General features: G+C 57.9%; 7 protein-coding genes across 7 annotated transcripts; 3 read left to right on the forward strand and 4 right to left on the reverse strand.

The window, feature by feature from the left end:
• Positions 1 to 292: 292 nt before the first annotated feature.
• Positions 293 to 3718, forward strand: GGS23DRAFT_588153 (SAE2-domain-containing protein). Its single transcript, XM_051517531.1, has 2 exons — positions 293 to 791; positions 855 to 3718. Exons 1-2 carry the CDS (start codon positions 701 to 703, stop codon positions 3158 to 3160), a joined length of 2397 nt encoding a protein of 798 aa, XP_051367621.1. The 5' UTR covers positions 293 to 700; the 3' UTR covers positions 3161 to 3718.
• Positions 3719 to 4006: 288 nt separating this feature from the next.
• GGS23DRAFT_588155 (cysteine proteinase) lies at positions 4007 to 8124 on the forward strand. Its single transcript, XM_051517532.1, has 5 exons — positions 4007 to 5065; positions 5121 to 6023; positions 6094 to 6200; positions 6261 to 6423; positions 6476 to 8124. Exons 1-5 carry the CDS (start codon positions 4448 to 4450, stop codon positions 7553 to 7555), a joined length of 2871 nt encoding a protein of 956 aa, XP_051367622.1. The 5' UTR covers positions 4007 to 4447; the 3' UTR covers positions 7556 to 8124.
• GGS23DRAFT_617560 (uncharacterized protein) lies at positions 8049 to 9579 on the reverse strand. Its single transcript, XM_051520881.1, has one exon. It carries the CDS (start codon positions 9388 to 9390, stop codon positions 8500 to 8502), a length of 891 nt encoding a protein of 296 aa, XP_051367623.1. The 5' UTR covers positions 9391 to 9579; the 3' UTR covers positions 8049 to 8499.
• A 998-nt stretch (positions 9580 to 10577) lies between these two features.
• On the reverse strand, positions 10578 to 12051 carry GGS23DRAFT_387613 (S-adenosyl-L-methionine-dependent methyltransferase). The gene is made up of 3 exons (XM_051513488.1): positions 11687 to 12051; positions 11402 to 11579; positions 10578 to 11311 (listed from the first exon to the last, which is right to left on the reverse strand). The coding sequence occupies exons 1-3, from the start codon at positions 11898 to 11900 to the stop codon at positions 10948 to 10950; spliced, it is 756 nt and encodes a 251-aa protein (XP_051367624.1). The 5' UTR covers positions 11901 to 12051; the 3' UTR covers positions 10578 to 10947.
• A 1594-nt stretch (positions 12052 to 13645) lies between these two features.
• On the reverse strand, positions 13646 to 15321 carry GGS23DRAFT_600938 (FAD binding domain-containing protein; the record flags this gene model as incomplete). The annotated part of the gene is made up of 3 exons (XM_051519143.1): positions 13646 to 14150; positions 14210 to 15138; positions 15226 to 15321. 3 exons carry the CDS (start codon positions 15319 to 15321, stop codon positions 13646 to 13648), a joined length of 1530 nt encoding a protein of 509 aa, XP_051367625.1.
• A 3428-nt stretch (positions 15322 to 18749) lies between these two features.
• Positions 18750 to 19518, reverse strand: GGS23DRAFT_600939 (ORMDL family-domain-containing protein; the record flags this gene model as incomplete). The annotated part of the gene is made up of 3 exons (XM_051519144.1): positions 18750 to 18797; positions 18875 to 19233; positions 19380 to 19518. 3 exons carry the CDS (start codon positions 19516 to 19518, stop codon positions 18750 to 18752), a joined length of 546 nt encoding a protein of 181 aa, XP_051367626.1.
• A 3198-nt stretch (positions 19519 to 22716) lies between these two features.
• GGS23DRAFT_588164 (uncharacterized protein) lies at positions 22717 to 25584 on the forward strand. Its single transcript, XM_051517533.1, has one exon. It carries the CDS (start codon positions 23159 to 23161, stop codon positions 25409 to 25411), a length of 2253 nt encoding a protein of 750 aa, XP_051367627.1. The 5' UTR covers positions 22717 to 23158; the 3' UTR covers positions 25412 to 25584.
• The last annotated feature ends 1006 nt before the right edge of the window (positions 25585 to 26590 follow it).

Raw genomic sequence — 26590 nt, forward strand, 5'->3', positions numbered from 1 at the left:
GCAGGTGATGGGTGGGCAGCACGTGTTTCCGTCTCCGCTGGTCTGAACGTGTTCCCCTTCTTGTTGCCTCACACCAGTTCGGCTCTGTACCTTTGTTTAGGATCTGGCTGGGTTAGGTATACACGGCCCACCTAGGTAGCTAGGATTGCGGGTGTGGGAGCTTAGCAGGAGCACAGACCTTACGTAAGGTACCCGGCGGGAGATGCGAAGTTGCTTTAGGGGAAACCATGCTACGATACCCCAGTTGAGGCGGGCAAATGCAACTGTGCTTATGTCAGCGAACTGCGCCGCCATATACCCATAGCCCGTGCATAGTACATATGCCATGTACCAACCTCCTCGCATCCCCCCTGTCGGGACCTCTAGTATCTAGGTACCTCCCAAGTACGTGACCTGGTAATGCGCCTGCACGTGGATGGGCGCGTCGCTGCGCCGATACGCGTCATACTTTGCAAAATCTACACCACGCCATCCTATCTGCATCTGTAGACGAAATTATACTCTACCGTCGTGCGATTCACCCTGTCCCATCTTCCTTATCTTCCACTCCACTCGGGCCCCCAGGATCGGTAGCCGTTGACGTCTTGCGGCCGACCTCAAGCTGTGCGGCAATGTGTAGGTATAGGTATATTGTCGAATCACTCTAGATACGGACTGAGGGAGAGACCTCCCGGTCAGGTTCTATCCCGTCTACATTTAGATGGAGGATTGGTTCGAGCAAGTCGGTAGGCGTGCCCTATTCGACGCCCTAGGGAGAGCCTGTGATCAGATTAATAACGAGCTGGGCAATGGTGTGTCGAACCTGGCTCGGACATTCTCACGAGAGGCGCGCAACTAACAAGCTGGCCGAGCAGGCTTCAAGTCGCATAGAGAAGAGGCTGAGCGGCTCGCAGTCGAGCTTGAAAGCCTAAGGAGCAGGGTCTCCGCTGTGCACCAATTGGAAGAAGAAAATCGGTCGCTGAAGAGGGAACTGCAGAATCTTAAAGACCTCCCCATCAAGAATGCGTTGATCAGGGACTCCGAACCCCACGATGTTGCTCGCAACCCTCGGACCCCTCTTGTTCCCCGGTCCGTCAACCAAGTCTCGAGTTCTATGGCGTCGATCAAGGCGAAGGGACCCAACGTCGACAAGCTCACGTTTTCTGAACTCAAACAAGAATATGAGAGACTAGACGAAAGCTACGCCAAAGTGCGTGGAAAATTTGCCGAACTAGAAAATGCGAATACAGAATTGACCCAACTGCTTCGAAAGAGAACCAAGGCCTATAACCAGTGGAAAGAACACGCAACCATACTGAGAGGATACTACGAGAGGCGCAGCCGGAAGATCAAGAAACTGGAAGCTCAAATCGCAGCGGCCACCGAAACGACGTCTCCTAGCCGATTAGATGCGGGCGTCTCTTCCAGTATGCCTGTGGAGTCGATGACTAGGCCGCAAGGAGGTACGCCTGGCGTCACCGAACCTGATATTCCCCAAGAATCGAGAATGGCTGGACAAGGCTCTATATCGGGGGAAGATACCCCGGGATCACTGCATGCGAGCACCGGCGATGGTGACCGCGAATCTTCGGCCGGTGTAGCTTCGCCACTTCCCATCGAAGTAGACCAAAGGGTAGGGGCTTGTGGAAGGAGAGGAATCATGGCTGGCGTGGAGCATCTTATCGGCACTGAGGAACGGGATGCGCCTTCATTACCCCCCCTTCCCGGGAAACCGCAGGAGGCTTGGAACGAGGCACCTATCAAAGGCGAGCCATCGTCAGATGCTCCGGTCATCGTATCGGAGCGTTGCTTGCGAAAGAGGAACCGTGGCGATGACCAGACGGAGGATACGCGAGCCTCGACAAAAATCAAAGTAGAAGATGGCTCTAGCCCACTGCCTACCGCTGGACGATACTGTGTGGTACCTCGCGATAGTATTGATTTTGACACAGACGGTGGTAGAGTGGAGACCCCGAGGAAGCCTAATAAGGTGAATTGCCGGTCGAAGGACGCGCCCCCCTTCCTGAGCCAAACAGACACCCCTCAGTCACAGGCTGATCGCAGTGATCTCACGAGTACAGAGGCTCGCCTGATGCGAGGCGTAGCGAGAGTGCCTAGCTCTCCAGCACCTCCCCGAGGACTAATAGATGAGGATTCTGGGGGCCACCTCATTGGCGAATGCGAGGTGACGGGTTCATTAAAACGACGTGATGCCCAGCCCTCGACCTCGACCCTCTTGGACCGTAATCCTCGAGCCCAGCCGACGCTGGAAACCAATAGCATAACAAAGCAGAGGGCGTCTTCCTCTAGATGGGCCAGCCTTGCTAGTCTCCCAGAGGATGGAGATCAGTATCAGGGCCCAAGAACATATACCAAGAAGACATCGAAGTCCGGTCGCCTTCAAAGGCTTCTCAACGGACTTCCCTCTGGACACGACGTTGCTAGCCCGCTCCCTAGTGCTCAACGGGGCCGCGGGCCTCCGTCAACGCCTTTCAAATTTTCTGCCCCGCAGAGGCGCGAGCTCCCTTTCGGCAGGGATGGTTCGAAAAAGGACATACACTCCCGTAGCGCAGAAGCCGCGCCGAACAGTAGGGAGTCCCCCAAGGTCATCAATACGAAGCGGGCTCCTGACCCAAAAGAAACGGTCGGCACCCTGGGTTGCACTCCTCTTCGAGCGCGTCCAATATCGCAACTGTCTGTCGGCGACTTCAAGATTAATCCCCATTCCAACGAAGGCTACGACTATGCGTTCACCGACGTGGTTCGAAATAAAGACGAGAGAGCCAGTCTATCAGGATGTATAAAGGAGTCCTGCTGCGGCCAAACGTTTCGGCTCCAAGCGCGTGTCGAGCGCGACAAGGCCAGCCCGTCGGAATTCCAAGTGCTGCTGGAGGCGTACCTGGGAGACGAAGCCTGGAAATTATCGACCATGACCCGGCCGGAGAAGGAGAGCCTATGGCTCGAAGCCAAGGCGCAGGCACTCGCCGACGAGCACGGCAAACATCGTCATAGGTTCCAACGGGCGCCGTCGCCCGAAGGCTTCTGGCGAACAGATTTCCCCAATACGCAAGAACAGCTGAGGGATAAAGAAGGGGCAGCTCGGATGGCACAGCAGATCGTCGAAGAGAGATATCGGGAGGCCATGCGGCCTGGCGGGAGATGGATGTTCAGGGACGAATAAGCTTGCTTTCGCACGTCGTCGTCGGCGTGGCAGGGGTATAGAGAGGACAACGCTATGGGTTCTGTAAGCATGAGCGGCTAGTATCATTATGCGCGTGGCATGGACTTAGGTAGAGAGGAGGTGGTCATCAAGGGCATCCGTCTGCTTGCTCAAGAGCCACAGGTATGTAGGTATAGAGACAGCCAGGTCGCCCTCCGCGGGCACTGCCTCTCGCCTCTCTCAACTAGAGGGCAGGTGTTAGGGGCTATCTTCGCATCCGGTTAGGCTTCAGCGATGTGAAGAAAATGGAGCTGCCTTTCGAACCACATCCCTATCGTCCCGTCCTGTCGTGGAATTGGTAGAATCATGCAATCGTCCTCTCTCCTGTGGAACTCTCGCCGTAGCTCTTCTTGCCCCTATACCATGTAGGTGTCCTGGGGATCAGGATAACGTCGTCGTGGGTGCGGCTACGAGGGTAGATTGGCAGGTAGGTACCTAGCCTTGTCGCGGTGTAAGCGGTATAGGAGGTGCATATCCACGGGTAGGCTACTGAGGCCAGGGGGGTTACGAGATCCTCACGTCTTCGGCCTAATCTGCTGGGTTATTACGTGAATACCTACCTAGGTACCTGACTACTTATTGTTTAAACTCGTAGGTCAGATCAGGTACCTGGAAGCAAGCTGCTCCGCAGCAGACACGCAGAGTATCTGCCAGCGTCGGCAATGTGCGGGTGGAAGTACCAGGTACCTGGCTCCCCTTGTGTGGCTGGTATGGAGCCCCCGTGGCGGCACGTTGTGGCGTGTATTTGTTGTGAGGGCCATTCAGCCAACGGTAGGTACGTCGCTTGAATTCTGTAAAAACTCCTATAATTTATTATTCTTTAATTCGGCCTTCTCCCCAGTCCCACCCAACCTCAACATCATCCTCCCACCTACGAGTCCTGCAAAGTCGCGCATCCTCTCTACCCGCCTCTCCTCGTCGCTCGCACTCCCCTCCCGTAATCTCTCTTCGGCTTTCCTATTTCGCTCTCCGAGCGTACACGTCTATGAGACCCGGACTCTCGTCGCTCTCGTCGCTGCCCTCGCTCTCTGCTGCGGCACCGCATCGGAGCCGGTAGCAGCCAGACCTGGCCCATCGCCATCGACCGAACGCGCGCCGCCCATCGTCAGCCGTCCACGCACGTCTTCAGGCTGGCGCTCGCACACCCTCGCGTCCTGAAATACTCGCGACTCAAAGAGACCGGCGACCAGACCTGTCGCGGCAGCGGCGGATAGCCACTGCTCCATCACACCCCCCCAAGCCGGCAAGATGAACGGTAGTCATCTGCCGGCTGGGCAGCCCATGCCAGGAGGTGTCGGCGGAGGAGCTGCGGCACGAGGTCAAGTCGATATGGGGTCGGGACCGGGACTGGGTGGTGGCCGACGACGGCCGGCTCCCCAGTATCCCACCCACCCCCAGTATCACCCCCAGCAGCACATCAACTCCATGTACCACAACAACTACATGAATCCCTACGCCGCCAACTATTATTCCCAGGTGCCGCACCACTATCCCAGCGGTGCTATAGCTAATGCGCCGTACATGGCATACAACCATTATCCTCAGCGATCCCCTCCCATCCACCAACAATATCCTCCCATCGTGTCATCCAGCATGCAGCCGCAACCCCTTCAGCCTTACTCTCGCCCGCCTCCGCCTCCGCCTCCGCCGCAACAGCCCTCTCCTGCTCTGTCGACCCCCCCTCCTCCCTACGCCCCCGTCACACTGCCCCCGCCTGTCCCCGTCCCCGAGACTCCGTCCTCGACACATTCTTCGCAAACTGTCCCACCACCCTTGACGCCTCCGACGCCGCAGAGCCAGGGAGTTGCTTCTACTCCCGCCGCTATCGAGGTGATACCAGTCCGCAATTCGCCGTTCAAGCCCCCTGTGAGTCCCAGTCTGTCCCTAGCCCTCGAGGCAGCGAAGCTGATTCTTGTTTTAGTTGCCTTGGTTGTCGCGACCCGACGAATCCTTCCCAAAGAGATCCAGGTTTAAGAGGAGGAGACGGATACCAGCCTCTGCCGCGGAATCGGTCGAGCTTCCCACGAACCCGGCGAAAGGTGTCGATGCCAGCGCCGAAACCCTCGAGAGAGCTTCGGGAGAAACCACCCCCCCCGAAACGCCCACCCCCAAGTCTGCTGCCGCTGCCGCTGCCGCTGCTACTACGGATCCAGGTGCTAGTTCCGTGGAGCTGTCCGTCCACTCCGAATCTTCGTCAACACAGGATGTACCCTCGGAAAATGCGCAGTCAACCTCGCCTTCTACCCCTCAGTCGGTCCAAGCAAATCAATCCACCACCGCTGCATCGGCTACTCCCACCAAGCCTACCAAGCCTGCGTCACGTGCGGCGGTCCCGGCAGTCCCGATTGTACCGGTGATCCCTAAAGCAGGCCCCAAAGATGGCAAAGTCGCGCCCGGTGCCGAGAACAAGCCGTCACAACAAAGTCAGGCAACACAGCAGGCGGCCGCGGATGTGTCCGCAGAAGCTGCCGACACCCCTAGCGATTCCTCCCAGGCTGAAACGAAGCCCGAGCCAGCTCCCGCCCCGGCCAAGGTTGGCCCAAAGCTCTGGACCGGCTTGTTTGCGCGCGCGGCATCTGCCGACTCCGCTCAAGGCGGTACCGCTACCTCAGACCCCACCAGTACCGGCGCTGTTCCGAGTGTTACTACCTCCGAAGATGCCGCCCCGACTAGCGGAGGTGCAGGTACAGGTGGTTTTTCGAAGTCAAACGCCAGCTCGCTGGCCGAGGCTCTGCGAGCCTATTGTGTCGACGGCGGCCAGAAGATTTCCTTTCTAGAGCCTAGGGGACTAATCAACCCTGGGAACATGTGTTATATGAATTCAGTAAGTACCCGATTCTCAACCCATCGTGGTATGCGTGGGAGAGTGGCGTCTAATGACCGATTCTGCATAGGTTTTGCAAGTCCTCATTTTCTGCATTCCCTTTTATGACTTCCTGGATCAAGTGGGCAAAAAGGCGGCGCATAGTTTTAAAAGCGAAACTCCTCTAATCGACGCAATGTAAGTACCGGTAACGCTCGTACGGTTGATCGTTGTAGGCTGATGGTTATCGGATGACAGGATTATGTTTATGCGGGAGTACAAGGTAATCGACTCCGCGGTGTCTGCGGAGCAGCTTCGACGAAGGCTCAAAAGCGAGGAGCTCGAGCAATACGGTGAACCCTTCACCCCGGAGTTTGTTTATGATGCTATTAGAAAGCTTCCAAGATTTGCCGGCATGAGGGTGAGTATTCCTATTCGTCGTCTCGATGCCGCGCTCTAACACCCCTATGTAGGCCGGACACCAGCAAGATGCCGAAGAGTTTCTCGGTTTTGTTTTAGAGGCGCTTCACGACGAATGCGCCAAGGTCATGCGTCGCGTCGCGGATTCGTCGGCAACTGCCAGCGTCGGCAACTCCTCCGCTGCTACTCCTTCGGCGGTGTCTCCTACGAGCACCCAGGATGCTAGCGATTGGCTGGAAGTGGGACGCCGCCAGCGCGCTGCCGTCACCCGGTCCTCCGGACACCCGGTCACGTCATCCCCCATCACCAAGATATTCGGCGGACAGTTGCGGTCCGAGCTCAGGGTCCAGGGGCTGCAAGACTCCGTGACGCTGGAGCCTTTCCAGCCGCTGCAGTTAGACATCGGCTCCCATCAGGTTCACAACATTGTCGACGCCCTCAAAGGGTTGACCCGGCCCGAGACCCTTCACGGCGATTTCGGATCGCCGAGGGGTAAGGACGCCGTAGCCACCAAGCAGGTGCTCATCGAGTCCCTGCCACCGGTTCTAATCCTCCACCTCAAGCGCTTCGACTTCGACACCGAGGGCACCGGGACTGTCAAAATCTGGAAGAAGGTCGGCTACCCACTCGAACTAGAATTACCGAAGGAGATCTTCTCTCGACAAAAAAGAAACGCCCTCACCGCCGAGGGCGCGGGCTTCCCTAAATACAGATTGATTGCCGCCGTCTATCACCACGGAAAGAATGCGAGTGGCGGCCACTACACCGTCGATCTCAGGCGTCAAGATGGCCTTGAATGGATCCGCTTGGATGACACGGTCATCCGGCGAGTCCGAAGCGAAGATGTAGCTGAAGGCGGTTTCGAAGAACCGAACCCAACGTCGACGGGCCGTACCGATAAGAAGGACGGCGCGGCGGGAACTTTGGGCAATAGATACGAAGGAATCGGCGACGACGAAGCCGCCGACGACGAGGGATGGAATAAGGTCAGCGCCCCAGTCAACGGAGCCAAGAAATGGAGCTCCGTGGTCAACGGCGCCTCGAGTAAGACGGCGCCAGTGAAGGGAAAGCAGGCGAAGGACAATATCAAAGACAACAAGGTCGCTTACCTGTTATTCTACCAGAAAGTCTAGGATCATTTCACTGCGCCAGATGGACCGTCCCGCTGAACATTACGACCGTCGGTCACTGGCGTGAAGGATGGCATGTACGTTTGGATGGAGGATTGGTACGCGTGCTGGTGGCAAAAAGCTGTTGGTACGACACGGTAGGGAAGAGACGTCGAAAACTATATGGCGCACGACGGAGAGGAGGCAATTTGGGGATAAGGAGGGGAGAAATAAGGAGGGGGGGGGGAAGGGAGGGCGGCGCCGTGATGGCTGTCCACTCTCACCAGTGACTTGGTGTTGTTTCCGCGGGGCGGATTAAACCCGCCGACGACGTCGACAGAGGAGGTTCGCATGCATATATCCTATCCCAGAGAGAGAACGAGCTGAGGTGTGACATCCCTCAGATCATCATCATATCCCTCAATTACGCGCCACCAACCCGATCACCTTGGTTCCCCCCCCTGCCTGCCGTCCCACCCCTTACTCATATTCGATAGTGGAGATTTGCCTTAACCATACCCTCTGTAGAGCAAAAAGGAAGAGAAAAGTTATAATCACGAGCCTAATAGATACGGTTTCATCTACGAAGCGTTTCCCTCCGCCGTGCCTACTAACCTGTAACAGCGTGCCAGCCGCCAAGGGACGGGGGAAATCCCTGGAGAACACTATTCGCCCCAGGAGCTAATGCCGCGTAGAACAGGACCCTGAGTCCGTAATGCTGGTCGACTATTACACGCCTACGCGTAGGCTACGTGTCGCGTCGGAAGCTGTGGAGGTAGTTAAGTCTGCGTCTCCCCAAGGGAAGTGTAGACATCTACATTTCCCACAGCAGATAACAGCAGGGGAATCGAGTAATATTGATTTGCAACCACCGCCCGGCGAGCGGGTTCCAGGGGAAGAAGGGGGAGGGGTCCAGCCCCGCCCGACTCCATCCACCGACCTCTCAACGCTGCGCAGCGTCGCCTCGTCTACCCGCCTCGCCTGGACTCGCTCCTCGTCGTCGTCGGCGGCGGCGGCGGCGGCGACATCCCCGGACCCGGCGCTCTCCTCGGGGCGCTCGCCGCCGCCGCCGCCGCCCGACGCTCCTCCTCGACCTCTTCCATCTCCTCCTCGGGCGGCAGCGGCGACACGGCGCCCAGCCTCTCGTACCGCGCGAGGCGCCGCGCCGACAGCGACGAGAGCGACGACACGACCGAGGGGTTCCTGCGCGGCGGCGGCACCGCCGCGCCCCTGCTCTCCGCGGGCGCCGCGCCGCCGGCCGCCGCCGCGCACGCGCCCCGCTCGCTCTGCGCGTCTGAATCGTCCGCGTCCGCCGCCGCCGCCGCCGCGCCCTTGTACGCGTGCTCGCGGGCGCCGCCCGACGCGCGCCTGCGCTGGGCCTGCGCCCTGGCGCCTCCCTCGCTCCTCCGCCTCCTCCTCCTCTGCCAGCGCCACCGCCACCACCCCGGGAAGAACGTGCTGAGCAGCACCGCCAGCAGCACCGCCAGTACCCCGCTCATCGCGATCGTCGCGATCGCCCACGGCGGCAGCCCGCCGCCCGGGGCCGCGGGCTCCTGCTTCGCCGCGAGCGCCGCCGCCGTGGGCGCCGTGCTGCCGCCGAGCCGCGCCGGCGTCCCCGTCGACGCCCGCGGCGCTGTCGTCGTGGTGCCGCTGCCGCTGCCGCTGCCGCCGGCCCCCAGGTCCGCCGGCTCCAGGGGCTCAGCGGCGCTCCTCTTCGGCCCGCTGGGCCCCGTCGCGTCCGGCGTCTCCGCGGCGTCCGGCCTGCCCACCAGGATCGGGTTCGGTGGGTTCGGCTGTGGCGAGTCGCCGCCTCCCGCGGGAGAATGGTGCTTGGGCTTGGGCCTGGGAATGAAGGCCATGTCCGTTCTCGGTCTCTCTCTCGCGCGTGCGCTCTCGTGGTTGGTGATCGCTCTCGCGGGGGTTGCAGCGTAGACGTCGCTTCTCGGTGTCGGACAGCGAGGGGCTCGGTCGTGTGTTTTCCGATGGGTGCTCCCCCTGTATTCGATGTAGGTATGTTCGTCGCTCTACCTAGGTAGGCAATCCCCTCGAGACGAGGCAGCTAGGCGGGCGGGCTTGGGTGGAGCACCCTATACCTATGTATGGACGGATGCATCCTAAGTAGGCCGCTGCTGGGAGCGACCTTCGTTATATATTTACGATCCTCCCCGGGAATCGCTTGGCGGTGTACGCACGGGAGAGGCACGGTAATGCGCATTTGGCCGCTCGCACAAGGAGTTGTGAATGGGCGAGGTCTTGCGTGGAGTAGCGGGCGATTGGCTCCAAATACAACACCGCCGGTTTTAAAAAGGGGGGTCTCCTCTATACAGCCATCCGAATGACGTCCAACCCCATTCACGCTGCCTTTCTATCTATATCCAGCCCGTCTTTCGCTTGTTCCACGCACAAGTAGGCTTGGGGGCGCAGCCACGCAGACAGAGGGTGCAGAATGCATATCTGCTTCCGCATCCGTCCCAGAAGGGCAACTCCAGTTAGCCTACCACCAGGTGTTTGGGGGCTATGCGAGCAACCCAGTCAATAAACGTCTCCAGGTTTCAACATGCCTCTCTCGCATTCGATGCCGCGGGCGGCGCAGCCAGTGAGCATGCCACGAAGAATACCACGACGACGACCCCGCCGGGTTCTCGTGCAAGCCACGCCCGGGTGACCCAACAGACATCGACCACGAGCGAAGATCCGGTTCCTCTTAAAGCTGCTGCGGCCGGAACACTTATCAGCTCGCTGCTACCCAACCCCAACTTGCGCCTATTTTTGACGGAAACATAATCTAGGTAAGCAATCAGAAGGCGGCGTGAGTGAGCAAGTGCAAAGAAAAAGAAAAGGAGAAAAGGGGAGAGAGAGAGAACACCTGCGAGGCTTACTTGAGCTTCTTCAACGGCATACTATTCCGGCTCTTACTCGCACACCCTTGCTCCTTACCGCCTATCAGCCCCTTTGACCATCCCCCTGCCAAGGTGGCCCCCATACCGCGCCCAAATTATGGTATGCTTCATATAAGCTCATTCGCGCGCTTTGGGGGCAGCGAATCAGACCCTCCCGTGGCCACAAGATAAGTATGCCTTTATGTAGTGATTAGATACCAAGTAGTCACGACAACGAGAAGCCAACATGCAATTTCGACCTCCCCATCAGCCTAGCGACGTCGACCGTGAGCGGATTACATCTTTTCAGACAAGAAAAAAGAGGTGTCCGATAGCTACACTTCGGGCTTTAGATAATATCAGCATCGACGTATGAAGCTAGCTGTGGGTCTAAATGACTACCTATGCAGAAACCTTCGAGTCACGCGGCCCCCATTCTATTGCCCGTGATGATGTCTGTCTATCAGGTCTATCACCTACTCGACCCCCTTAAGCCCTGAGCGGGCCTTAGCCTACCCTACCCTCCTTCGGCCACCCTCAGTCGACAAGCCTAGACAACGTAAGCCCATCCCACAGAGGGCACACAAACGTGTCGAGGCGCAAGCTAGCAGTAGTAGCGTCGTTGTATTCGCTGACGCCGTGGACGGCGCGGCGGTCACGGGAATCCTCGTTGCCGAAGTCGGCCGGCCGCCAGGGGTTGGCGGCAGCGCTCGCGTCCGCAACTAGACCGCGCCGCAGTGTGTTGTCAGCCGCGATCACGCCGCCCTGCCGCAGCAGCCTCTGCTTTGATCCCGCGGGAGACCGTTCTAGGATCGCCCGCAAGTACCCGGGATATCCCGACTTATCTGCGTCAATGAAGATGATGTCGTACGGTTCCTGGGTCAACGAGAGCTGCGGCAGACTGCGCGTACACGTACGGGTTAGCTCGGTGGGATTAATAACGTGTAGGTATAAAGGGAAAAGGAGGGGTGAGGGTGAAAGGGGTACATACGTCTCGGCGGCGGGGCCGACATGCACTTCGATGTTCGAATAGCCATGCTCCTTCCAGGCTGTCCGCGCCTGGTCGGCATACTCGGGGTCAAACTCGAGACCCGTCACGGTACCTTCGGGGCCGACGGCGTGGCTCCACACCATGGACGAGTAGCCAACGTAGACACCGACCTCGAGGACTACATAAGGGGAAAGCGTCAGCGTCGAGTAATATGACATGATTCGTATCGTCTATCGCAGACACGAGCCAAAGGAGAAAGAAAGAAAAAGAAGCGAAAAGACCCACCTCTCCTGGCCCCGATGAGCCGCGCCAGCCAGACCAGGGCCTGAGACTGGAAGCTGGAGATCATGTAATTGGAGTCCTCGGGGTGGTCTCTGATAATGCGGGCGTGGTAATCGCGGAGCGGCCGCGGGATCTCCAGCGACTTGGCCTCGGCATACTTGCTCACGCTCTCGGCCAGCGCATCAGTGGCGTAGAGCGGGGTGGTCCCAGACTTCATCTTGCCACGATTCCCGGTTTCGTGTCTTAGGCGTGAGAATACGCGACTCGGCCTGACCTTAGTCGAAGTTGCGGACGGTTGATCGTGGCGACTCGGCGGCTGACTAGCTGGCAGGGGGGGAGGGGAGGCAGAAGAAGAGAGCACAGGAGGTCGGTTATATCAAGCTTCTGGCTGCGGATCAAGGTCGGCGGAAGCGCGCGAGTGTCAGCCTTGGTGCCGAGGACAAAACCGCTTGGCCGCGTAGCAGCAGGGCTTGTTTAAATAGCTCTGGGGGGGCCGAAAACGCCGACGCGGATTTGAGGTTTACTCCGAGCTCCTGGCGGTGACTCCTCGTGACATATACCTAGCACACATAGGAGATCGTACGACGGCGATGCGCTGGGTTGTGAGACGAGGGAATAGATGAGACGAGAGACGAGGCGAGAAGCTCGAGACGAGAGACGAGCGCGAGCTGCTAGCCGGTCTACCGGACACAGAGCAGCAGAGAGCGTCGAGACACGGCCAGCCATCGGCCGTTCGCTGCATCCCGCTTAGCTCAGTCCGATAGAGGAGGCCAACCCGTAAGGCCATGGCGTCACCGCTGCCCAATCGCGAAGCTGCGATGGGTGCGCTTTCCAGGCAGCTTGCTAGCCCAGTTCGTGCCACCTTCCCTAGTCTTTATCTCGGTCAGACGCGGGGGGAGAGAAAGGGAAGGCAGAAAGGGAGAAAGAAAAGACAGGAAGGGAAGTCGTTGCCATGGGTGCTGTCCGGCAGGTCCATTTCACGTTGCCAGCGGGAGGCGTTCCCGGGTAGCGCAACCGACGTACCTAGGTAGGTATCTAGGCGGGTACTCAGGCGGCATTCGGTACCAGCATCGGTACCGTGTTCGCACGAATGCTGGAACGCTGGAACGTTGGTGGTACCTAGGTACAGGTAGGTAGGTGGGTACCTCCTAATAGGAGGTAGTAGGTATACTGCGCAGTACCTACGTACCCGCCGGCCAGGTGCCTGAGGTAATGCCACCCGGGCGTGACCTCGTACTACGTGGCACGGCCAGGGAAACCGCGAGCAAACTAGCCTGGCGCCGTCACTCTGGCGTGCCCGGCGTAGTACCACCGGTGTATATTGGGGGTATTTGCTGAGCCTTGCGCCACTGTCACCACGCAATGCTGTACACCGTGCTACAGCACATGCCGATCCCGGCCCTTGGCAGTCCCGAGCTGTCAGTCGCCCTTCTCGTCACATGACCTGTGACACCATGGAGGTAGGGTACCCTTACCTAACCTCATTCCCTTACCGGGGAGAAGCGAAACCCTCGAGGTCTGTCAGCCCTACCTACCTACGTCCTTAGCCAACATCCTTTAGAGCCGAGACTCGTTCGGGCTCCGAGGCCCCCAGACCATTCCCCATTCGAGTCGTCCGGGCTGGGCAATGAGCCGCCGGATAAGCAGTAACCAACGATCCATGTCAGCGTGTAGATAAATAGCTCTTTTATTTATATTATATACGGCACGGAAAACGAAGAGACAGAAAGGCCGAGGCTAGAAAAGGGGTGAGAGGGGGGGGGGGGCACCAAGCTCAGGTAAGGTCCCCATCCATACCTAGCTGTGACCAGGCCGACTCCGCCGCGGACAACTTCACTCACGCAGTACCGCGGCTCCCCATACGATAGGTAGGCTTACAATAGGTACATTGCAACACCCGTCTCCCGACGGTCCCTAGCACCCTTCACGCTCACCCAGCTGCTTGCCGACGCGCCGTCGGGATCACCTGACCCGCGAGATCTTAAAGCCTCCTGGGATGCGCTTCTGAAATACGCCGGTAGGGTCGTACTTGGCCGCCACGTCGCGTATGTGCTGGATGTTCTCGGCGCCGTAGCTTCCGACGGGGTCCTGGAATCCGTACGCGTAGTTGAGGTAGACAAACTCCTTATCCCCGCCCAGCGACTGAGAGAGCTCCTTGACCTGAGCCGTCAGCGCGTGCAGCTCCGCCTGCGCAACAGCGAAGTCCTGGTCCGTGCCGTCGACGATCCCCACGCCGCCCGTCCACATGATGATGCCTTCCGAGACCCTGTCCAACCCGAGCATGTTCCCTCCCCGCTGCTTACCGATCTCCGCCAGGTACGGGGGTATGGGCTGGAGGAATATCCCCGACTGGAACTTCTCGGGAGCCAGGTATTTCTTGAGCGTCTCAACAAACTCCGTGTGTAGCTCGATGACGCGACGGATGAGCTCGGGGTCGTTCTTGAAGCTCAACGTCGACGCCGCATTCCTATAACCCCCCCTAGTTAGCCGACGAACAAGCCGGGCGAAGCGATGCACGCTACCTACCTAGTACCCGTGCCGACACCACCGCCAGCAGAGGCCTCTGCCATGGTTTGTAGGACGGTCGAATTCGTCAGAGCTGGGAGTGCTCTCAATTTGTCAAACGGAGTCGGACTCTCGCCGTCACCCTCCACGTTGACATAAATCGTGTTCACGATTATGTCGGGGCGGTCCCGAGGTTCGAAGCTGTAGTAGGTCACGAGGTGGTTGGCGGAGAGGGACTGCTCCTGATTGGCAAACCCAACCACCGTCTCGACCACGGCGTCGGTGTGCTCGTAGCTCATGGTGCGTACGTCGTAAAACAGGTCTCGCGTGGGAATAGCCTCGATGTCGAACCGCGTCACGATCCCGAAGTTGTTGCCGCCTCCCTTTAGGGCCCGCCACAGGTCCGCGTTGGTATTTCGGTTTGCGTTGACGATGGTGCCGTCGGCCAGGACGACCTCGTAGTTCACGATCGAATCGCAGCCGAACCCCATCTTGCCGGTAAAGTACGACATGCCGCCGCCGAGGAGAAAACCGCCGACACCAACGCTGCCATCGCGACCACCCGTGACGACTACGCCGTTACTATCCAGATTCGCGTACACGTCCCTCCATCGAGCGCCAGGTTCGATGCTAGCGAGGTTGCTGGTAGGGTCGTACCTCGACGAGTTCATTTGGCTCAGGTCGATAGTCACGCCACGCTCGATGCCGTTGGATCCGGGGTAGCTGTGGCCGCCGCTGCGCACCGCGATGTGCCAATCGCCCGCGCCGTCGTTAATGCTGACCAGCGCCTTCAATGCCGTCGAGACCTCCTCCTTGTTGTGTGGTAGGACAAGACAGTACGGTCTCAGACGGGCGTTCTCAGCTGGCCAGGTCTCGATTTCGGGCTCGAAACGTGGGTCTCCTGGGAAAAGGAGACGATCGCCGAGTCCAACATCTCTCAAGGCATCACACTAGAAGGAGGTTAGCGGTAACCCCGTTAGCCTACAACTTTTACCTTGGGGGGAAGGAGGGAGGTATTGACGAGTTGTGATACTTACAGCCGGAACTCCGCTAGCCCTACCCTGGGCCCTTCGAGCGGATGTGACCGGTAGCCCACCCAGCGTGGCGGCAACAGTAATCCAAGTTCTCAACATAGCGAGAGTGGGATGGAAGGGGAATGGCAGATACAACCGGTGATTTTGCAGGGTGTAAGACTCGTAAAGCTGACAGGAAACCGTGTGTACACTAGCTGTATTGTTGTCCTGAGATTGGTGAGGACTGTGGCAGAAACGTTGATCAGTTTCCCTAGACGCGACCCCTTATTTATACCCATCTCTTCTCTGGTACTGCTGTCGTTACCCTACCCCTTTACCCTCGGGTAGTTATTCTGTCAGGGATCTCGTCCAGACGCGTCGTCCCATTAGCCTGCGTCGGGCCCGCGGCGCCGACTGTATGAGCCTATCCAACCCCTTGCGGGGCCCGAGGGACCGACAATAAGTAGACACGAGGCGTGCTAGGTGGTGAAGTCTCAGGGACCAGACGTGATGAGGGTTGAGGAGAGGACTAGGGGGCGGAACCTCCTGGGTTGGGCCGCTTCATTGCTCATCAGACCGGCCCTCTCGGCGGGAGGAACTGGGAGCCGCTTATTCGCTGGTTCCCGCCGGTTTTGAATGGCATTCTGGGGCCTTATCTACGTATGTAAGATGCCCTTGTTGATAGATGTTAGGGATGTAGGTATGCGGCGTAAGGCTGAGTTGTGAGGTGACTAGACCGAACAAGAACAAGACTTTGCCTGTCTCGCTGGGGCTCCGAAGTCGTTGCTACGGGGCACTTTCGCTCGTCGAGAGCTGAGGACGGAGGAGCGCTGCTCCTCTACCGACGAAGTCGCCTAGATGATGATCCATTGGCAAGACAAGAGAAAAAAATACCAGTCGCAGCGGTCTGCATAGGGCCCCTTATGGGAACGATAAGCCGTTCTGTCAAGCCTATATCCGCACCGCTGCCGCAGATTGCCCCCATTTCTATAGCTCCATCCCTATGCCGTGCGCATGCACGTACCACGTAGTATACATCGATGGCACCGCATCTATAGACTTGGCATGCCTATTTACTAGATGGGGCATAGATCGCCTCGGCTCCCGAGGGTTCCCTGGATCCTCTGCCACTCCACCCTGCCATACCGCGCAACCTTAGGACGTCACCGAGAGGCGGTCGCTTACGAAAATATTAAGTGCTGCCTTATTGGCCAAGGCCGGCGTCGCAAGCGCGCTCGACTTGTCGGCCTCTCGTCGCAGGCCGCGACATTCCTGGGCAGCAGCCTCGGCGTGAAGCCTAATATAGGCCCTCTTCCTCGTAGGCACCCGTAGCTTTTGTCCCAAGCTCAAGTCGGTTGCCTCTCCGTCACGGAAATAGCTGTCCTCGGGGCCGCGCGAAGCGTTTCCGTCCTCTTTCGCCTCGCGCCGGAGGTCCCGTCGAGTGGGGAAGGATTCGGCGCTGCTAGAGGCACGACAACCCCAGCATCGTCGCTCCGCCGACGCGTCAACAGAGATCCGTCGGCCGGCGAGGAGGAGGACAGAACCCGAGGATTGAGCGATCGGGCGACCTGACTGAGGTTCCCAAGTACCGCCCAGTTGCGTAAGGAGATAGGTACCTAGGTACATGCAGGTGGGAACGGCCTTTTCCCGGCACCCTGTTACGTCATGCTTGGCAACATCCGCCATCTCCGGTAGTCCCAGGATTACCTCAACTTTTTTTTGTCAGCACCGCCACAGAGCAATACCTATGAGTAGGCATGTAAGGTGGCTGCTCCGACGCCGCGACGGCTAGTCCCCCGACGGAGAAGGCCGCCACGACGCCATCGACGTCGGGAGGAATCCGCAGGACAGAGGCCAGAGCCTGGGTTCCGGATATCTATCGCCCAGCGAGCGGCCGACCCGGCAGCGGGGCCGGTGGCCGGCGTTTACGGCTTCCGCCGCAGAGAGCCAGCTCATCGCCCAAGCGTCTCGCTGGTCGGCCGCTGCGGGCTCGTTGGATGGGAGAGCCGCGCGCGCCCAAGTTCCTCCTCGCTGCCGTAATCCGGGGACGCGGCTGGGGATGATGCCGCGTCCGCACGCGAGGATAGGCAGACCAGACGGCGAGCTCTGACCTTTGCCGAGGGTGAGATAATGTACCTAGATCACTATGCCACCCGTGTTCCCGGCTCCGACCGCACCATGTTGACCGGTACTCACTTCATATAGTATATGTACTGTTCAAGCGTCTACGCACGCAGACAAATGCACCCGGAGAACTCTCCTCGCCGGGACCGCTGAGATAGATAGGGTGGGTAGGTACCTCCTAACCTGAGGTGAGGAGATATGTCCGGTTACCTCACCCACCCCCCTCCCAACTGAGCATATGCCTACCTAGGTAGAGATGTATTTGCGTGACTCTCGCTGGTACCAATCATGGCCAGCCGGCCTAGCCTCAAGTCTGCTGTATTCTCCCGGTTCGGCGCGTGTGCTTCGACAAAGAAGTATGCTTCGATGAAGAAGAGCGTGCTAGAGTTAGAGTAAGCTGCGCGCAGAGGAGCACCAGGAGCGTCCGGACCGGCTTTTCCTCGCGGAAGTCTCCCACACAGGCCTCGAAAATCTCGTTTCTGCTTAACCATGGTTGCTCCGCTATCTCAATCCACCTCCTCCCTTTGTTTCGTAAGTGATATAGGCTAGTTTTAGTCCAAGTAATATAGTTATGCTATCATGGGTTCGTCACCGCAGTCTATTACACGGGAAGCCAGTGAGAAACCCGACGCGCCAAACGCTCTAAACTGAGAGAACCCACGGTGTAGTCCCATTGCCTATTATTTGATATATAGGTGCTTATTTCCTAGATCCTCTTGAGACCTAGCGCCCATACGTATATCCGTCCCCGTATGCGGCCATCTAAGCTTCGTTTGAGTAAATCTTGAAGATGGATGTAAGCACCAACCAAGAATGTAGTCCCCGGAGACGTCGTGCGCTCGCGCAAGGCGGGGCTGGCTGGTTAGGAAGGGGAGAAGGTGGGCAGGAGAGTAAGGGAGGACCGTCTCCGAGCCAAGTCACGATAGACGACTACCGGCACGCACATCGTACACCCCGGCCCCTACAAATACTGAGCTTGGGCACAAATCCAGACCCGGAGTGGCTCTGCGGACTACGGAGCCGTATTCGGATCGGTGCGGGGCGCCAGCATCTCCGCTCTAGCGCATGCCCATACACGTCCGTCACCGCGGTGCCACCGCCGCTGTCTGGGGCACCGTGGTGTCGATGAGGCCGCGATAGGTGGAGGGGACGTATATCAAATCCTTAAACACGGTGTTGTCTCGATTGACTAACTGGCTGACTGTCTCCTACAGTTGAACGGCTCGACCTAGTTGGGTTGTCACCTTAGTGGCGCTTACATGATATCTTGCTCTTTTTTTTTTCCTTTCTCCATTGCTCCATTTTCTCCTCTGCTTCTCTCTTTTCGTCTCCTAGCGTCACTGCTTCATATCGATTCGCGGCCTCCCAGTGGAACTCCCCGATGCCTCGTCGAACATCAGCCCGGACATATCGAGCGCCAGTGATTAGTCTTCGGGGACGCCGGAGAACAAGCCCACTCGCATGCGATGGCTCTGGGGGGAGGGTAATGTTAGTCGACTCTTCCTAGGCCACGTGGTACAATACGGGGAGAGGGGGAGGGGGAGCTTACGAATGGTAATTTTGGTATGACCACCCCCAGGACGGCGAGGAAATTGATGGTGAAGTAGGTGAGGTCATAATGTGTATAGTGCGTGCTCAGGAGGAAAAGCACGATGGGGACACTGAGCAGGAACTTCTTAGCCGGCGTGTATTGTGCACCGTCGTCGATCTGCTCCCACATGTTGAGGTTGTCGTAAGCACCGCTGTTGAAATCAAACGGCACGCCGCGAACGTAGTGAAACATGATGTACGAGCCGAACATGTAGGATATGTTGGTCAGGGTCCAAGACGTCTCCTGGGAGACGCCAGGGATGACGTCCCATAAGATCTTCAGTGCGACTATTAAGACGATGTGAATAGTCCACGCTCCTGTTTGTGATCTCGCGTTAGCCTTGCCTGCGGGCATACTTTACAGTCGTGCGTCGCGTTCGGCCGTGGCCCTCGTCGAGGGCCGGCAGAGCACATGAGAGAAAAGGACGCGCGGCGCGACATCCACAACCTGCCCACGTACGTACCTTTGGCATTGACCCAGTTCGCGTTGAGGTTGGGAAGAGCGGACTGGTCGCTCAGCTGCTCGAGAGGCTCTTGCGGCTCCTGGTAAATCTGGAGAATGCTGCTCGACCTCCGTCTCCTCGTCGCCTGGGAATCGCGCATGCTTAGATAGGTACCACCTCGTCTAGGAGGGTTCGTACCGGCGTCGTAGGAGACGGTGCGGGTGAGGAGGATTGGGGAAGACACTTTGGCGGTATTGGACGGGGACGGGGGAGTCAGGTAAGAGGAGAAGCGATGTTCGGTCGTGGCCGTCATCCACCTTTGGTTGGTTGGCTCGGGATAACCAAGGCTTGTCCTTATCCCGCAGCGGGCGTACGAGGATTGGCGAATGGGATCGTGGAGTCGGGACGCGGGCAAGCTGGCACTATGGTCGTCGGTCTCTAGGCAGACAAGCGAAGCACGAAGTATCGCGAAGAAATGCGGCGGATACCGAGGACGGGGGGGCGGGATCAAGAAAGCTAGGCGTGCCGGATTAGAAGAGAGTCGGAGAGGGGATATGGAACTGGGCGCGGTTGGGAGGCACGATGTGGCAGGGAAGAGACGTACAGCGACGGTGCTCAAAGGCGCTCGAGGTCTTCCTTTCTTTTTTTTTTTAGTATCTCAAAAGGCCCACGAGGTGTGGCTAGTTCGTCAATGGATATAATAAGTTGAAGCGCATGGCGAATATGGTTGGGACGGATGAGGAGAAGTTAAGTAGGTTATCGAGGCTGAGCAGAAGAGAAGAATACGAAGACCACGGGAAAGGGTGGGAAGCTGATGATGATGATAGGTTGAGTCTGTGATAGGTCAGGTAGTATGATGATGGAAGGGTGTAACGAAGCAAATCGGACGTAGGCGGGTAGTATTATTTAGACTAGTCTTATGTACCTCCTAATGTAGGTACATGGGAGAGGTACTGCCTAGACGCACCGGGTACCTACCTGACCCAGCCATGACGGGGATGGAAGGGGACCAGTGCAGGGCGAGGTACCTGCCCAGCGTACATGCTAGCGCGATTCAGGGGAGGTAGCGCCGGTGTTAGGGACTCCAGGTACAGGTACCTAGGTACTTGAATGATAGGCGATATCTGCAGCTCCATACGTACCGGACAATAGGAGGTACCTGCCTAGGTAGGTAGGTACTGACATATACGTGTATGGAGGCAGTGGCAGTATCTGCAACCAGTATAAATATCAGATACATGCCTGGTACCTGGCTGCTACACAAGGCCTATCAAGAGACGATTCTCTCACATCTCCGATGGGTAACCTACCTCTATGCACAGGTATCTACATACCTGTAGTGAGGTGGTAGCAGCCATGTACATGGAAGGCGTTAGGGGACCTAGGGGGGCACCAAAAGGGGTCTAAAGGGGGAGCGAGGGGGGGGGGGACCTGGGGCAGAGAACCGACACCTGCGAGCAATTTCCAATCTCTGGCGTGGGACCTCGTACTGGACTTGGAAGTGGGGGCGCGGCGTGGCTTAGACCTGACGGGTTTCGGTGCAGAAATGGTCCCTGGCGTCCAGGTTCATTTCTGTCGAGCGCTCTCTCTTCCCGGTTGGCGCATCTCCGACGTCGAGGGCATGTAGATCTATCTATCTATGGGCATCCGTAGAGTCTACAGATCAGCCCAACTAGTCCCCTGAACCTCACCCCAAAGCGGGTCACGGCTTCCTGAAGATTCTATTGGCTCTTTCCTGAGACCTTACTCCACTAGTTGGTTGGGGTGAGATCCTTTTGATTACTTAAGCCTCTATCACCGCCACCACTGCCACCACCACCACTGCCACCAACCAAGTCAACTGCACCACCAAGTTAACTGCACCACCACCACCACCACCACTACCACCACCGCCGCTTGTTATATTATTTAAAGAACAGTTTCTAGGGCAGCTTTTCGTTGCGAAAAAGAATCAATTAAGTGCACGTTCGTACGGTGGTTAGAAATACATTTGAAAGGAATTTTTAAGGACCCCTGTAAGAAACAGGGATAAAGTCTGGGTGACAGGGAAAAAGCTCGGCATAATCGCCTAATCCGGTTAGAGGTTGGGGTGAGGTACAGGGGACTAGTTGGGCTGATCTGAGACCTCGCATCCGTACTCACGTTAGGCGAGGTTCCTTGCCTTGCTACTCACTAAGTGTCCTTGGGCACGTCGACTAGCGGAGCGCAGCGGGTGCGCGTCCAGGCACACGCACACATACACGTACAATAGGTAGGCAATGTGCCTAATGTGCCTAGTTATAGGTAGGTAGGTATATAGTGTGGGCGGTACTCGTAGTACTCGTCTGATGCAGTCACGTGATGACCCGCCCACGCTGCCATGTTCTCACCGTTCTGACCTGGGGTCCAATGCTTAGGGGTCCCCAGCGCTCGGTGCGGATAATATGAGTACAACTAATGCCTCTAACGTCGACCCGCCTCCCGCCCCATATCCCTTGTGCCTCTTCCCCCGTCTCCTTCTCCTTACTCCAACCCACGGCTTGAAGGGGTCAGGTCCTCCGGTTTTGGATGTTATACGTCCGCGTAATATTGGAAACGGCTCTATTCGAGGAAATGCAGCCGTGCTCTTTCTTTTCTCTCTTTCTCTCTCTCTCCCTCCCCCATCGCTTTCTTTCCCTTCTAGTCTTGTCCGCTCTTCCGGAGATACGCAGGAGAGAATACTACCTGCCTACCTGCCTACATATACGCTGCATACGATACGACAAGTAGGTACATGCTGCATGTGGCCACGTTGACGGGCAGCCGGCCACCTGAGTAATTCACCGAGACGTACGTACGCGGCCTAGCCGGGCCGGACCCGGTCCCATCAACCCGGACGGTACGAGTACCTAAGTAGATAGGCGGCGGTTCGCGAGACGGGGTGCAATTTGCCGCAGCCGTTCTAGAATTTCCATCAACTGCCTAAGGTGGAAGCAGATAGCAGACACACGTACGCATACCTATCTGGATATGGTGGCCCGGATCACACACGGGTCGTGAAAATAGAAAGAATCCATTGGTAGTATAGTGCAAGTGAGCTCACGACTGAAGATGCTCCGTGCCTCCTGACCTATATGTGAATAAAAAATAAAGTAAGAAAAATACGCGTAAAACCTCCAAAGTACCTGCCTACCTCTAGGTACCTACCTTACCTAAGTACCTCGGTACTTAGGTAGGCAATCTCGCCAAAGGTTCTTATCCAAGGCCCAACCAATAGATAACGGCCATTTTTACCTTTCGGGCCGGGAAAAAAGTCTACCCAACGTGCGCCACCCGCCCACTAACAAGTACCTGAGTACCGGGGTACATCCGCGCGCTGCAAATCGGTCCAAGAGCCGCATGCAATTCCAAAATATCTGCTCTCTGGTAAATATGTTCGTTCTCGTCGCGTTCTAGAAGTCGTAGGCTCGTGCCATTTCCTCCTCCTCCTCCCCCATCTCCTGGCTCTCGACAAGCGCTCCCCCCTCCTCTCCGCCCTCCTCCTCCTCCTCTGCCTCTTCCGGTCTGTGCCCAACAGGAGATGAATCGCTCCTCTTCACGCGAAAAAAAGACAGAAAGAGAGAGGAGAGAGAACAAAGTTAGGATTCGCGACTGGCATCTGATAACTTTCCCCGTCTCCGCCCCGTCTCCGTCTATCTTCCTCTAGCGACCCCTGGGAATCAGGTAGGCGAACTCTGACCGACACTCTATCATCTCCTTAGTAAGGCCCACGCGCAGCCTAGCCCTAAAAGCCTTGCAAAATTACCTTCTCTCCCCACCATCGCACAACCACCGTATTGGTGATGAGTCTGGACACGGAAGCGCCCACTGCTGGTCTTGGCCAAGGAGAGTCCCGCGCCCTCGATAGCCTACCTGCCGGCAAGCACCCGCGCGATCACGGAGAAGAGCTGAAAGGCCTGCCCCTCTCGGCTGACGAGAGCGACCGTTCGCCAGCCATCTCAAAGAAGCAGAAGACAGCCCACGCCGAGACCGGCAGTGGTGACGGTGCAGGCCTAGACGAAGGCGAGATGTCAGAGTCGGTCCCTAGCCTCGATCCCCCTTCGGCAACGCGCAATCCGTCTAGCTCTCGGGCCATGGAGGAAGTTGGTAAGGATTCTGTGTCCGATGCCACTACTCGTGAGCCCCCGGCAGATGGCGTGGCGAATGCCGACGAAGCTGCGAGTGGGCCCCAACCACCCAGCAACCCGGACGGACCGTCTTTCGCGGATAAGCCCGGGAGCAGACCCGGACAGCGTCCGGGCTGGAATCGGGGCGTTGCCCTGGGTGCCAGGACCTCTTTCAAGAAAGGGGCAACACAGTTGTTTGCTACAAATACGCCTATCCAAATAGTGTCCGAAGAACCTTCGTCGCCTGCGTCCCCAGGCCGCGAGCGCGAACCGGACGCAGGAAGCAAAGCAGCAGACTACGATGAGGCTGCTACTTCGCCAGAAAGCAGCACCCAGGCGCCTGCAGATGTGTCAAAGCCCCTGGACGGGCAAGCCTATCAAACTACATTTAACTCAGGTAAACACACGTGGCATCTCCCTCCCACAGCAGGATTCGAAGTTTCTGTCGAAAATGATGCTTTAACATCTGTATTCTGGGTCCAAAGGCTGGAGCCCTGGACGATGGGTCTATGCCAAGCGAATCCCGACCAAGCCGATCGTCTGACCGGCAGAGTCGTTCGGAAAGCGTTCGACCTTCAGATTCGCCGCAAGATGGGATACCTACAAGGCACTAGGAAACGGGTTCAGGCTGCCCGAGACATTGCCAGGGATGTGATTGCCTGTTTTAAGGACGACCAACTGGACACGATGGTTTCAAAAGTACGCGACCAATTCAGAGCGCGGGAAAACGGTTCTACGGAGGTACTCGAGGCGGCGGGGGCCAGCGTCGCCCCGACACGCGGATCTGGTGACGAGGGGGACATCGAGGAAAATGTCCTGACGGCGATTCTCGCTAAGAGCAAGCGGAATGAAATGACGCCCGAGGAGGAACTCCGACAGCTGCGGATGTACTTCCCAGGCGTAGAGGATCCGTCCCGGCACTGCCTGTTCTGCTCCGGGGTCGGACACGGCGCTCGCGAATGTCCACAGCTGCAATGCAAATTCTGCGGAAGCCTGGATCACAGCTCGTTTGGCTGCCCGACGAAGGAGAGATGCACCAAGTGCCGTCAAATTGGCCATGGGAACGTTACTTGCCAGGAGAAGCTCTCTCTAGCCTGGGGGGAGGACGGACCCTGCCCGATTTGCGGCGCCGAGCACACAGAGAAGCAGTGCACTGAGATATGGAGGAGCTTTGCTCCGGCAGCCACACACCGCAAGGTGAAGGATATCCCCGCCTTCTGCTACACATGCGGCGCCGAAGGTCACTACGGACCGGAGTGCGGGCTACCTGACAAGGGCGGCAAGGTGACGGGAACCACGACTTGGTCCCAGGCCAATCGTCTTATGTATGTAGACCCGGACAGCCCAGATACCGCCATAGCCTGGATTGGTGTCGATCTCTCTCAGCCACAGAGCCAAGACTTCCACGTTCCCGGGAGGGCCAGGAGACCGATTCACACCTACTTTACCTCGAGTGACACCTCGAGTGACGATGAGTCGGACGAGGACCTCATCCACGCGCCCGTCAACAGGCAACCGCCTCCTAACCCGATCAGGATAGCAAGCAACATCGGCTCCACCACGCAAGGGGCAAACGGCGGTGGCGCGCGCGGACAACCCCGCCGCAATCATGACCAGGGCCGCGGACGCAAGACAGAGAGACGGCCCGGTTCCCCGTCGGCGCCCTCATCAATCCAGAACAGCTGGGGCCTACCTCGGCAAGCTCCGACCGCCCCCTCGGGCCCGCCGCCTTCTCGTGGGAGGAACGGGGCTCGGGGATCGCTGGCGACGGCGCCGCCCGGGGCCTTGCCTCCACGGCCGCAAGCCCCTAGGCAAGGGCCTGGTAGGGTCCCCCAACCAGATAGGGGCGCACAGAATAGTCGCGGCAATCAAGGCGGCCGAGGCGGCCGAGGCGGGGGTCGCGGAAGAGGCCGTGGAAGAGGGCAATGATCAGGTTGAACCGCATCGCGAGTTTCGCCACTGTTTTAGTCTAGAACAATGGCGTGTACGTCTTTATAGGAACCTGCGTTATCGTGTGTCTCATGTCTCACGGGATAGATGAACCGGGTGCGGCCTGGCCGCCGGTAATAAACGCAGTTAGCAATGATGATTCAGGATACCAACTTCTTCATCGCGTTCCCGCGCGAACTACTTCCCCGAGTCCCGGACGCGTGCGAGTCCTCAACGGCTTATCGTAACCGACCATGCATTAATACGCACGCTTATTCTATGCTAGATTGGAAGCTGGACAAAGAGCGAGTGTCGAGCAGGACACATGGCATCAACCGAACCCGGCGTATTGAAGACCAGAATGGCGTTGCACGGAAATGGAACAAGGCTTTTATTAGTGAATCTGAACGAGCTACTCCAGAGTTAAGGGCCCATATCCTCCCTTTCCTTTCTCCCCCCCTCCGCCACCCCATCCACGGTCTCGCCTCAACACGACTACAGATACCTTGCGATTACTTATATGTGGACAGACATGCATGTTGTTGTATAGCAGGGGGGGGGGAAGACACGTCATCAGCGCTTAGCACTCGTAAGCCAGTTACGCGCCCTCTTCGCCCTGAGGGAGACTCGAGGGCCAAAGGTCGTGAAGGCGCCGCGCAGAGGCTCCCCCCGCCTCCATATCCGTGTCTCTCCGGGGGAGGGGGGAGGGGAGGCAAGACGAGAGACTAGGGCGGCGAGCGCTGGCGTCAGACGTGTCTGCGTAGGCAGGCAGGTAAGCATGTAGGTATTTATATCTGCGTGACACTCCTTGCTTACTCACCCGCCTATGCATCCATATACCTACGTATATATATATATACGTACATTTATATAGGTATAGGTATATACCTAGTATACACACCTACCTACGTGCTACGCGCCTCGCCCACGTCTCCGGGCGCATCGCACGCCCTCATCCGACCGACCTCTCCTCAACCCTTTCCCCTTCCTCACCCCCCCCCCCCCCCCTCTTTCTCTGTCCCCCCCCCCTCCTGGCGATCGGTAGCACTATGCTAACTGGCCGTGTTGTGCGGTTAATAGGTCCGAGGACAGGGACTGGTTCATGACGGTAAGTTCGTTCGCGTCCCTTGCCCGCGCGTCCGGTAAGGGAAAGCAAGGCCAGGAGCGAGGGCTAACCCG

The sequence above is a fragment of the Durotheca rogersii genome (assembly GCF_024521655.1).
Source record: "Durotheca rogersii strain YMJ 92031201 chromosome Unknown GGS23scaffold_40, whole genome shotgun sequence".
In the NCBI taxonomy this organism is placed as follows: domain Eukaryota; kingdom Fungi; phylum Ascomycota; class Sordariomycetes; order Xylariales; family Xylariaceae; genus Durotheca; species Durotheca rogersii.